The following is a 12,828-nucleotide window of genomic DNA, read 5'->3' as shown; positions in this document are numbered from 1 at the left end:
TGTATTTTATTTATTTTTGTACTTATGTGCATGATCTGAATTGTGCTTTTGAATTTACTAACAATTTCCTGAAGTTTTAAAGGATTAAACTTTAGCTAACCCAAAAATGAAAATTCTGTAACTTGTTACTTATCCTCATGTCATTTCACCCCCCTGAGACATTCGTTCATCATTGAAACAAAAGCGATGATATTTTGGATAAAATCTGAGAGCTCTCTGATTCTTCATATTAAGAAATTTTCGCGAGATAAGGAAAAGAAAATATAGGCAAACAAAGTCATATTTACAGTTTTTCGGCACAGTATGACTTGTACGCTTAGAGTTGAACCACTGAAGTTACATGGAATGTTTTGACAATGTATTTGGTTCCTTGTCTGAACTTTTGCTGTCCATTGAAGGTACGAAAACTCTTTTAGTTTGTGTTCTGAAAATGAACAAAGGTCTCGGGTTTGGAACTACATGAGAGTGAGTAATTAATGACAGAATTTTCATTTTTGGGTTATCTAAACCTTTATTGTATGTTTAACATCCTATAACACAGTTAATCTGATACATTTTTGTTATCTAAAGCTTGGTATGTGTACTTCACATTCTATAATGCGAAAAAAATGCAGTTGGGTGTTTCTAAAGATTTCAACAACTGAACCCTTTTTCTGTTTGTGTTTGTGTGTATTCAGCTAATGGACTAGTTCGGGATCCAGACATTCCCTCTACATTGCTGACACATGTAGGAAGAATTACTCCTATTGTCACACCCATGACGGGTCCATTTCCTGCACCGACTACTGGCAATGCTGGCAGAGAGCATGTTGCATCTAATGGGATTGTGCAAGGATTGCATGCCAATACTGCTGTTCCTGGTATACCTGGCAGTGTTCCAGGAGTGCCAAACAACGGAGCAGTTGCTGGTCATCTGGGCAACACAACAGTTCCAGGATTGTCTGGGAATGGTGTCGTTCCAAGAGTCCCAGTCAACCACGGACAGCAGCATGGTGTTGCTGGAATAAGTCCACATTCTGGCATACCCTTCCAAAACATTGCCTCTCCATATACTGGACCACTTAGCTTTCTACTGGCCAGTGACTCTCGTGCTGAAGTCTTTGCTGACAGTTTCCTGTTTTGGTTGGACACAGTAGAGATGGTTCGAGTAGTAAGCCACACTGCTGTATATTTTTCTGGCTGGGCTTTACCAGTTTACCTTTTCTGTTTTTTATCTTCAATGCGAATAGTCCTAACACCTCACAGTCCTCTCCTCTCGCCATTGGGTGTGCTTCTTCAGGATCTTCCCTTTTTAGTCATGAGAATGGCATTGATTGGCCTTTTTGGTTTTGTAACACCACTGCTATATGTGATGAAGAATCTGCTGGTCTGTCTGGCCTACATTTACTTTAACTTCATGACAAAACTCAGGATCTTTAATACTGAGAGGTTGTTCTAACTAAACTGCTGTGGAAAATAACACTAGGGGTACATTTCCCTAAAACCATTGCTAGCCAACTAAGATTGCAAGTGCCCTTGCTACAAACATAATTTGGTGAACATTCGCAAACAGCATTGCAGTCATGTGTGGTTGAAATGATACCTCTAGACCAATGGATAGAAGCATAGATCCTGGCTGTGTTCTATTCTGAGTTATCTCCCCTATGCTTCATTCCTTTCCAACACTTCAACATCCACTTTGAAGGATTTTGAAATCTTAAAGTTTCTCACACTTTTTGGTAATTTGCTCTAAGCAATTTTTACGACAGTTTAGTTTAACAATTATCCGAATGAAAATTGTCCTCCCTTAGTGCCCTCTGACAAAACGTCTCAGGTTATGATTGTAACCATGGTTACCTTAGGGGAATGAGATGCTGTGTCTCTATTAGGAGACACAATGGGATACCATCCCTCTCTTATAACCTTCTGAAGCACAGGTGAAATCAATCCAATCTAATTGGGGGGACGTAACATGCTTGTGACGTCAGAACAAAGGTATAAAAGCACCACGCACACAATGAACTTCAGCTTATACCTCTCGAACGGAGCGCACAAGGCATGAAAAAGTATGGCAAAGCAACGCAGTGTCTCGTTCCCTAAAGGAACCATGGTTACATTCTTAACCTGAGATGTTCCCTACAGGACGCTGCGTGTCTATTAGGAGATACAATGGGAACACTATCCCAAACACGCCATAGTTTTAAATGCTGGGGATGAGTTCTCCTTATAACGCTAGGATACTAGAACCCAGAGTGGGGTCTAGATCCAACTGATAAAACCTTATAAAGGCATGCGGGATAGACTACCCAGCTGCATTACAGATGCCAGTCATGGACTGGCCAGAACGAAAGGCTTTACCCCTTGTTGAGTAGGCCCTGATCACTTCAGGGATAGGCCGATGCAGGGCTTCATATGCCAGTGAAATAACCTCAACTATCCATCAGCTCAGAGACTGCTTAGACGCTGGTGCCCACATTTAGGTGGACCATACAAAACAAACAACTGTTCTGTAGAACGCCAAGCAAACGTACGATGTACGTATGCGTCTAATACCTGCACTGGGCAAAGCAGATTTAAGCACTCCTGATCTGGCGTTGTAAATGGTGGAAGATTAAAGGCCTGCAGCACTGTAGGTCACACCACCTCAATGGGGACCTTAGGAACTTACCCTGCTCTGGGGTCCAGGAATACTCTCACCATACCATGTGAGAATTTCAGACAAGAGGGAGCTACAGGCAGCTCTTGTAAATCTCTTACTCTTTTGATGGATATAATGGCCAACAAAAAGACAGTTTTAAGGATCAGAAACTTTTCCGACACATCCTTAATTAGTTCAAAAGTAGACTGTAAGTAGGAACCCTACTGGCGCAGACAGGCCCCAACCTCCTGGATCCATGGAGGAATCTGACCAACAGAGGGTCTTTGCCAAGACCATCAGTGCGATACGTAAACTTTAGGCGTTGACGGAGTCAGACTGAATTCAAAACGCTCCTGGAGAAATTCCAGCACTGACCCCACAGAGCAGTGGACTGGATCCAGATGGTGGTCTGTTCACAGCAAAGTAACAAGTTTCCACTTGGTGGCTTACAATCTCCTTGTGGAAGGAGCTCTGGAGCTTAGTATGGTTTGAACAACCTCGGTTAACAAACCAAGATCTACAAGGTGGGCCCCCTCAGAGGCCACATTCACAGTTTCCAGAGGTCCGGGTAGGGGTGCACTATAACACCTTTCGCCTGGGGCAGGAGGTCTCTCAGGACGGGAATCTCCCATAAGACCATCGAGGAGAGTCACTAGGTCCGAGAAACACACTTGTTTGGGCCAATAAGGGGCTACCAGGAATAGGTTGTACCCCCTTTGACGGACCTCTCCAGGACTCCCGAAAGCAGAGAGATCTGGGGAAAGGCATAAAGACGATGCCTCGACCATATCTACACCATAGCATCCAACCCCAAAGGTACTGGGATGTGTGAGGGAAGACCACAATGGGCAATGTGTTGAGTTTTGACAGACAAATAGATTGATGTTGGCTTTGCCTAATCTCTGCCAAATGGCCGCTACCACTTTTGGGTGTAGTAGCCATCCCCCTTCAGAGAGAGCAACCTCCCCTGAACCCACAAAATGATCTGCTTTGCCAAACTGCACAGAGGTAGCAAATTCAGACCCCCTTGATGGTTGATATAAGAGACCACTGATGTGTTGCCAGTCTTCACTAACACATGGTGACCTCTCACTTAAGGGAAGAAGTGTCTCAGACCCCGAAACACTGCTAACATCTTTAAGCAGTTGATTTGCATGTGGAGATGATGGTCTCTCCACTATCCCGGTGCGGGAAGGTCCCTCAGAGTTGCTCCCCAGCCCTTGCGTGAGACATCTGATGTCTGAGCCAGGCGCTGAGATATTACTCCCAATGGAGGGCCCTGGGACAGAAACCAGGGCTCTTTCCATATGGAATTATGTTGGAGGCTGCCGCTAGCAGACCCAACAGCTTCTGGAACTGTTTGACAATGATGGCTTTGCCCTGCCTGATTCTCTTTGTGGCTGCCCAAATTGACTCGATTCGGGTAGGGGGCAGACACGCAAACATTGTCAAGGTAATTGAGAATCCGAATCTCTTGTAGCCGGATGAATATGTGGAAGTATGCATCCTTCAGATCTATCGTGACAAACCAGTCCTCAGTCTGCATTTGTGACAAAATGGTGCTGATAGTCAACATTTTGAACTTCAGTGTTTGTACTGAGCGATTTAGCTGTCTTAGATCTAATATCAGACGCAGCCCTCTATTCTTTTATGGAAAAATGAAGTAACGGCTGTAAAACCCTGACTCACTGTCTAGAGAAGGGATCTGTTCTATGGCTCTCTACCTCAGAAGAGAGTTTACTTCTCGTTTCTTCACTAGAGCCTGCTCTGGCTTCATTAGGGTATGGTGCACCCTATTGAAGCGAGAGGGGAATGAAGCAAGCTGAATTCTGTAGCCCCCCTTTATGGTAAGCAGGACCCACTGCGAAACATTTGGCAGACATTTCCACTCTGCCATAATATTCCAAAGGGGTACCAGTCTCTCGAAACTGGCCTCTATGTTCCCCTGAGTAGCTAACTCTGGACACTGAGGTGAATTCACCACAGGAGGCACCTGAATTAACTGCTCTTGGACCCTCAGTAGAGGGGGCGAGTCCACTAACGCCACTACTTTTAGAATGAAGCGTTTGTGGATAACGCCCTGAGGGACCAACGGAGGGAGGGTTGGTGAATAGACCTCCTGTGGGCAATGAGAAAGTGGCTTTTAGTCCTCGTTGAGGGCTGCCAGAAGAAGTCCTAATAGTAGGACTTCTTCTGAGGCGCGGGCTGTCTCACAACAATGGTCCTCGGACCACTGTATATTACAGCCTTTGCCCTTTGAGAGCGTTTTCCACCCCATTTTCTTTTTGGGGGCTGACAGAAAGCCACACTCTCTTTTTGCTGAGATGAGCTGGTTGACGGTTGGGGCTGGTCTGGCCACACAGCCCCTGAAGGATGCCCTTTCTGGCGAAGGAAGTTCCCATAGGAGGCCAATCTCTTTTTCACCCACTCAAACGATTTGGCGACACTATCAATCGAGTCGCCAAACAACCCCACAGGCAAAATGTAAGCATCAAGGAAGATGCGTTTGTCTTCCTCCTTGATGTCTGCTTAATTAAGCCATAAATGTCTCTCTTTTACCACCATGGCCGCCATAGTGCGGCCTAAGGTTTTAGACACTTTTTTATTGGCTCGGCACAGGTCCGAAGCCTAAAGTCTTTTACAGACTGTACTGGGCACCGCCGCCCCATTGTCAATGGGCTTCCTTTAGCAGGTCAGCCTGGTATGCCTGCAATAGTGACATCGTGTGCAGACACTCATCAGACTGGCCTGCTATATGCCTTGCCTACTAACATTGATGTTACTTTTATTGGTTTAGACGGAAAGGCGGGGGTCTTCGTTTACGATGCCTGAGGTAGCAAATAGCGCACCAAATGCTCCTCCATTTTTGGCATCGTGCGGCACCCGTGTTCATATAAACCAGCAACGGCAGAATATATTGACCCTTGCTGGCTTATAAATGGAAGACCCCCTCAGAGGCACTTCCTGCCTCACCACTTCCCAGTTAATATTATGTTGTTGTTACATTAGCCAGGACCTCTGCCAGCTCATCATATTTGGGGCATAATGGGAGAACGTCATTTTGGCCGCAATGGCCCTCCATACTGGCGACTCCCTCAGAAGCCGACAGGCGGAGTAGCCGCCCGTCAGCACGAGACGAACAGGCAAATGAACGGGCTTCCAACTCGCGCTGACTGGATCTCGATCTGACAATAGAAGGAGGAGAAGAAGCTCTCGAGCTTGTCTCCATCTTCTCTGCCAGATTGAGCTGCAATCCCCACAACATTAATTGCCGCTCGGCCTCAGCGCGGGCGGGACCAGTGCCCCGAGGGACGCCCGCCGCCGGCTTTTTATCAAACAGAGCACGGCAACTTCACATCGCTCAGCCAGGAAGTGTTTCTGACCAAGGCACTGCACAAACAGATCATGTGTGTCCTGTTCTGTAATGGAACAAGGACATGGAGGAGCACATGATCTAAATGTTCATTTTGCCATTTATTAAACAGAAAAAGAAATTGTGTGCATGTATTCTGTTTAAATGGTTTCAGTAATGCCTCATCAGTGCTGTGAGTGCTTCAAAACCAACAAACTCATTCTCAGTGTGAAGAGAGTAAAAGCTGAAGTTCATTGTGTGCGTGGTGCTTTAATACCTTTGGTCTGACATCACACGTATGGTACGTCCTGCCAATTGGATTGATTTCACCTGTGCTTCAGAATGTTATAAGAGAGAAATGGTATCCCATTGTGTTGCTTAATAGAGACACAGCTTAGAGTTCCCTGGGGGGATCTTATGCCATTTTGAATGCAGCCGTAACAGGAAGAAAAGTGATATTTAGCCTATATAACAAAAAGAAATAAGGAAAACAACGCTTTAAACAATTAGCTTTAACCCCAATTAAACACACCTGATCAAACTAATTTAGTACTTCTGGCTTTGAAACTTATAGGTAAGTGTCTTGAAGCAGGGCCTGAACTACACTCTGCAGGGCTTTGACTGCCTTGCTCTTCACATATATAATAAGCATTATTGCACTTATACACCCAAACATGTAGTATATGAGTTTAGTGTCATCCTAAATGAAACACAATTTTTATTAAATTTATTTTTTTTGTAATGGAAGTTGCCCAGTCGACATTAAATAATAATGTTGCTTCATAATCGGCATAATCGCTTCATTCATTCATTTATTCATTTTTTTAGGCATAGTGCCTGATTTAATCAGCGACCACCACAGAAAATTGTAAACGTCAATTAAACTCTGACACCCTTTGAGATAAAATATTCAAATTAATTCTAAAATTTTGTGACGCCCACAATTGAAGCAACTCTCTTCCCCAAGGGTGGTAGTTCAGCATCCCCTGTTCCCCTGCCTGTTCAGTCCACACTTTGACAGTGCGCCTGTTGTGATGAGTCAGAATCCATTTGCAAGCTTCATTAGCACACTCAAACAAAAGTAACAAACAAAGGGACAAACCAGGAATCAGGTCATAAAACAGCAGAGTTGGGGGCAGGCAGAGAACATTCACATTCGATGAAGCAGGCTAGAGTTCAGGGCAGGCGGATAACAATTAACAGTCGATGAAGCAGGCTAGAGTTTAGTACACAGACCAGGCAGGAATGGAAAATGCTCGATAATGACTGCTGGGCAAATCAAGACTTCCTACTGAGTGATGGTAAGAGTGGTTTAAATACACTGCACGGATGAGAGGTACCTGTGCCACAATCAGCAACAGGCAAAAGGGCTTATGGGAATTTGAGTCAAAGAATCCGATTAGAATTCAGGTGAAGGCTCCCTCTGGTGGTGCACATAAGGGGTAACCCTGCTCTCACTTACAACAGTGCTGCTGTTCTTCTCTTAACCTGCACCTTTACATCTGACCATTTCTCTTTTAATTCACTCACAGTGCAACCTCAATGTGTTAACTGCGTCAGCTAATTTCTCCCTTTCTATTTTTTTTTCTTTTCTTAATAATTCCGAAGGACAAACTAAGAAATAACACAAATTTTCTCCGGTCTACCTCCAATAGGAGCATCTCCAATTGACATTCTGTGAAGTTTCTCTTCTTGCTTGCTTTTGCCATTGCTTTTTCGTTTGGTTTTGCCAAAGTGGAGTCATTGCCATTTTTATATGGAGGAGGAGGCAAGGAGGGGTTTTGCGCTTGTGTACTTGCACTCAGCTTCATGTTAATTCAGATGTACAAAGAGAATATGCAAGGGATTTCACTTACGCTGTGTTTCATTCATCAGGATTATACTGAGTACATATATTTGCAGCTTTGTATGTATGCAATGTTTTGGTACGAATTTAACGCAAATCTTTGAACATGAGGCCCCAGCTGACTGCCTGGAGCTCAGACAGGTGCATATACTGCAGTGAATTCCAGTGTGTGTATATGTGTCACATGATACGCGTTTTCAGCGGTATAGTGTTAACCGAGAACTTTTCTGAATTGCTAGGTGAAACGCATGTGGACTTGGGTCGTTTTCTTTCTAAAACACAGTTTTAAAACTAAAACGTATTAGTGTAAATGGGGCCTAAGGTCAATCATCAAATTCACATATACTTTATGTTTTTTTACTGTGGGGGAAACCAAAGCACATCATCACTTATGTTGGATAATTTTGCTGGCAAAATTCAAAGTAAATGAAGTAATCCAACCTCGATAGCTCCTCCACTTAAGCACTGAGTGGATAAAGCATTTAACCTTTCAAACTTATGTATGTTTATCAACTGAATCGGTACATCATCCAGGTATTTAAACTGCACTTATTTATTCCTTTTTAAATATATTTTTTTTAATTGTGAATGCACTACTTGTACTATTTATACTGCAAAATGGCATAGAATAATACATACTTATCTGATTTAGGATCTACTACATTATTCTACATAATTTACTAGCAAAACAAAGTGTTTGCAGGAACGATTTGAGCTAGTAATAACATCTGTTTAATAAATGTGAGTTTGAGGGTGAGGTATTATTTTAGCAGTTTTCTATAGTGGTGGTTCACAGGAGTGGTGCAGAAATACATTTTACACATGAATAGTTTGCATGATTCCATTTACACATCAAACAAAATATCAGACTGATAAAAGAAAAGGGAGATTAATACACTAACATAGCAATATCAGTGGCTCTGAAAAGATTTAGGATCTGTATTATTGAATGACAAAATAATGCATTGTGTAATCCAGAAATCCAGAGAGAGCACAGACATGATTTTTTAATGTTATCTTCTTTTAAGTTCTAAGTTGTTTGTGGAACACATTTCTATTTTATTTTTCTCTTGGTACATGTATGTATGCCAGGGGGTTTGATTTTTATAAAACAGATTAAACTTTATTTTTGTACAAAGCAGATTGGAACATGTTATTATTTTAAAATTGTAACATTCAAAGTTTTCTAAATTATTCTATGTTGGATTTTATTTCATGCATTTAAGGTTTATTTAGGCTAAAATGCATTTGTGTGTATATGTTTTGTACCAGATCCTGTCTGTCAATCTCTAAATATTGAAATGAATAAAAACAACACATATATTGAAAATAAAATTTGTCTTAATGATACAAGTATTTATTTAAAAAAACCTGACCAATTAAAACCTTGGGATATGTGAGAAAAAAATAAAACAAATTTTTTGTTCTTTCGCTGTGGTGGCCCCAGGGCCTGGTTTTTTCAAAAGTAATCCACTAGGATTTTGGATAAGGGATTGAATCAAATCTTGAAAATAGGTTTTTCAAAGGAAAAAAAACGGATACCATAATCGGATAAGATCACGTAATCCAATCTTGGTTTTGATCCGGATCAAATTTTTAGTTTGGGTTTTTCAGACCTTTTTGTAGGATTTGGATCATTTTGTTTCAAAAAATCTGGATTAAACTGATCCCATCAGAAGGGTAGATTCAGCGTGGAATTTATGCCCAAAATGTAATGAAAACTTACAAAATTTATCAAACAATAGTATATTTGGATCATGCAGTATCTTACAAGATATACTATTTATTCATAAGGTTTGATTGTATTTGTTCATCCATCAGGCTACAGTGATTGGGTAGGCTTTAACAAATTCAGCCTTTCAGTATAGGCCTACAGCAAAGTAGAAAGAGTTTAGCCTCATAAAATAATCCCCCAAACAGCTGTCAAAATTGACCAAATCAATTAATTAACAAGCAATTTTATTCTGTCACTAATGTGTGTGTGTGTGTGTGTGTATATATATATCACATTGGAAAATATTTTACTTTTTATAATATTTATTATTGATGCATGCAATGATTACTGAATAACCAAAAAAAAAAAAAAAAAAAAATTGCAAAGAATGGCAATGACTGATTTTTTCACTTTCAACAATTGCAAAAAGAGACTGAATGGGCAGAAGCACAGCTTCGTCGGGCAGAGGAATAACTTACTGCAGCAAACCAAGGCCAGACTTGAGATCCGCCTTCTAAAGGCTACGCTCAGACAAGCTAGTCTCTCCACATCAGATGCGGAAGTCTGAAATTGTTGTGGAGTTTTTGACGAAGTCGTTTTTTTATTCAATACATCTGTATTTGAAACTTGTTATAAATATCCTCAATGTACAGTGTTTGTGTGATTGGTCCAGTCTGATGTTGCTTTGAAAAACTGGCTCAAAAAGTAAGCTGTATTACGTGATCACGGATCACAAAACCAGGATTGCTAAATCCGGATAAATTTTACCCGGATTAAACCTTTTAAAAACAGGGCCCAGATTACTAAAAGAACTAAGCCGAAAAGAAAATAAATAAATAAAAGATTTTAGACACAATATCAAAAAATAATAATAGTGAAAAGATTTAATCATTAATTTTATTTCCGCTTGGTCCTTTTATTATTCTGGAGTTGCCACAACAGAATGAAGCACCAACTTATCCAGCACATGTTTTATGCAGCGAATGCCCTTCCAGCCACAACGCAGCACTGGGAAACACCCATTCACTTTTGCATTCACACCCACACATACACTACTACCGGTTTAGTTTTATTCAATTTACCTATAGCACATGACTTTGGACTGTGGAGGAAACTGGAGCACCAGGAGAAAATCCACACGAACACGGGGCGAACAATCCACACAAAAATGGCAACTGACCCAGCCGGGGCTCAAACCAGCAACCTTGCTGTAAAGCAACAGTGCTACCGACTGTGCCATAATAATAATAATAATAATAATAATAATAATAATAATAATAATAATAATAATAATAATAATAATAATAATAATAATAATATTATTATTATTATTATTATTATTATTATTATTATTATTATTTAGAATGACAAATCAGGCATCCGTTTTATTAAAAAAAGTTGCAAATTGAATTTCCTCGATCACTGTTCCGATCAAAAGCATAAACAACAAACAAAATCTAAGCTGTGGAAGATTAGGAAAAAAAAATGTAAGCTCTTTAAAAGAAAATGTATTTTAAATGTCACCTCCAGACATCTCTTTTGGCCATTACTGCCGAAACACTATTAATCAATGTTAGTGAAAAACAAAATGTTTGTCATGTTAAAATTAAATTAATGAGAGCATGAAGAGTAAAAACATTCTTCATCCTCTAATTAGCTTTTTTTAATTTTTTTTATTATTATTAATTGTGTTTTTGCAGCAATGGGCTAATCTGACAAAGTTAAAAATAATATTCATAGTACTTTAGTTATAATAATATTTTTTTTCTCCTTGTCTATTGTTTCCTTCTTTCTAACATTTTGTGCCATTTTAGGGATTAGTCTTTATAAGACTCAATTCTTTCTTATACTCAGCAGGAAACAGGATTTCCCTATGACCAAATCAGACCTCTGAAGCTTGTACCTTTCATTTCCTTTTTGCTGAGCTTTATTTTCTCTAGAATTGCCATTGTGTTTCCATTCTAGCAAATCAGCATTTTTTTTTCAGCTGAAAGAAAAATACCAGGAACTGAGAGCTTTGCAGTACTTCTTGCCACATACACAAATTAAAAGGTATTATTGTTTCAAGTTGTTTTGTTATGCTAGACCTCAAGTCAAGGTCTTTGTCAGAGAGAAGCTCCATGACAGTGTTATACAGTTGACCGGCTGAAAAACTTCAGGTGAAATATTGTCGTGAGTGACTATATTTAAAATTTTATGTGGTAATTTTAACAGCACTGATGGAGTAAAATGTAGTTTTTTTTTATCTGAATGAATCAGTTAAATGGATTTATTTTTGTTGCACAAGTGTAAAATAGGAATATTAAAATATTTTAAATGTAAGCACTGTGTATAAACAGAGAGTAGTGTGTTCACATGGACAAGACACGATACAATAGAGAAGCTGAAGTTTCTTGTTCAGAGTGTGACCCACTGCAGGTTTTTGACTCAGGCAGTTTAGATGATTAAAAATCCAAGATAAATAAATATACATATTATGTGTCTGTGTACCCCTTTCCCACTTGGACTGTTAGCACAAATTAAAACAGATGTATCTAATTGTAAATGTAATTTACTTACATTTAAATAAATAAAATAAAACTAATAATAATAATAATAATTATATATATATATATATATATATATATATATATATATATATATATATATATATATATATATATATATATATATATATATATAAAAATCTATGTTAATTATGTCAATAACTACAAATGTAAAAGAAGATCATTTCACATCTTAAATGAATGATTTAAACGAACAGCCCCCCTTTCAACCACATGACAGGATACACATTTTTTTAACTACAAAAAGTGTATATAGCTGGCAAAACCTCCCACACTTCTAACACATATGGGGGATTCCTAACTGGATTGCTGATTAAAAGACAGAAATGAGGACATTTGACAATCCACTGTTTGTGTTGCTGTTTTTAAAAATTGCCTTGCAACTTTCAAGTCAAACAGGTATGACACTGATTTATGTTTGTTAATGAAAATTTAACTGTGACCTGCACTATTTTGAATTGTCTACACTTAATTTTTATTTTTCAGTGAGACATGCTAGGGATAGAAATATACTTTGTTATCTTTAATGTTTTATGTTAATCATCTTACTTAAATGGATTAAAATACGTAAAACATGTAAGATATACTCAGATTTGTACTTACACTATTGCTGCTAGTTTTTATTTAATTTATTTAATAAATTGATTTGAAAGAATAAGAGATGAAAACTGCAGTTACTGGCATGTTATAATATACAGTTAAAGTATTTTTTTTTACTTTTTAAATACTTAC

The 12,828-nt window shown here is 39.3% G+C and overlaps 2 protein-coding genes across 3 annotated transcripts in view; both read left to right on the top strand.

The window, feature by feature from the left end:
- LOC110439952 (transmembrane protein 236-like) overlaps positions 1 to 12,828 on the top strand; it is a 766,382-nt gene that overhangs the window by 42,574 nt on the left and 710,980 nt on the right. For both annotated transcript variants that reach the window (XR_011016419.2, XM_073907388.1), the window contains one exon: positions 678 to 3,193. Coding sequence is in view for 1 of the 2 variants with exons in the window: in XM_073907388.1 (XP_073763489.1) it covers positions 678 to 1,438 (761 nt within the window). In the remaining variant the exon portion in view is untranslated. The remainder of the gene's footprint in view (positions 1 to 677; positions 3,194 to 12,828) is intronic.
- Positions 12,376 to 12,828, top strand: part of mrc1a (mannose receptor, C type 1a) — a 60,492-nt gene continuing 60,039 nt past the window's right edge. Inside the window, exon 1 of the mRNA XM_002662968.6 lies at positions 12,376 to 12,495. Coding sequence (XP_002663014.2) covers positions 12,423 to 12,495 — 73 coding nt within the window. The 5' untranslated portion in view covers positions 12,376 to 12,422. The remainder of the gene's footprint in view (positions 12,496 to 12,828) is intronic.

This window comes from Danio rerio, chromosome 7, assembly GCF_049306965.1.
Source record: "Danio rerio strain Tuebingen ecotype United States chromosome 7, GRCz12tu, whole genome shotgun sequence".
Classification (NCBI taxonomy): domain Eukaryota; kingdom Metazoa; phylum Chordata; class Actinopteri; order Cypriniformes; family Danionidae; genus Danio; species Danio rerio.
This window is presented reverse-complemented; position numbering and strand designations above follow the sequence as displayed.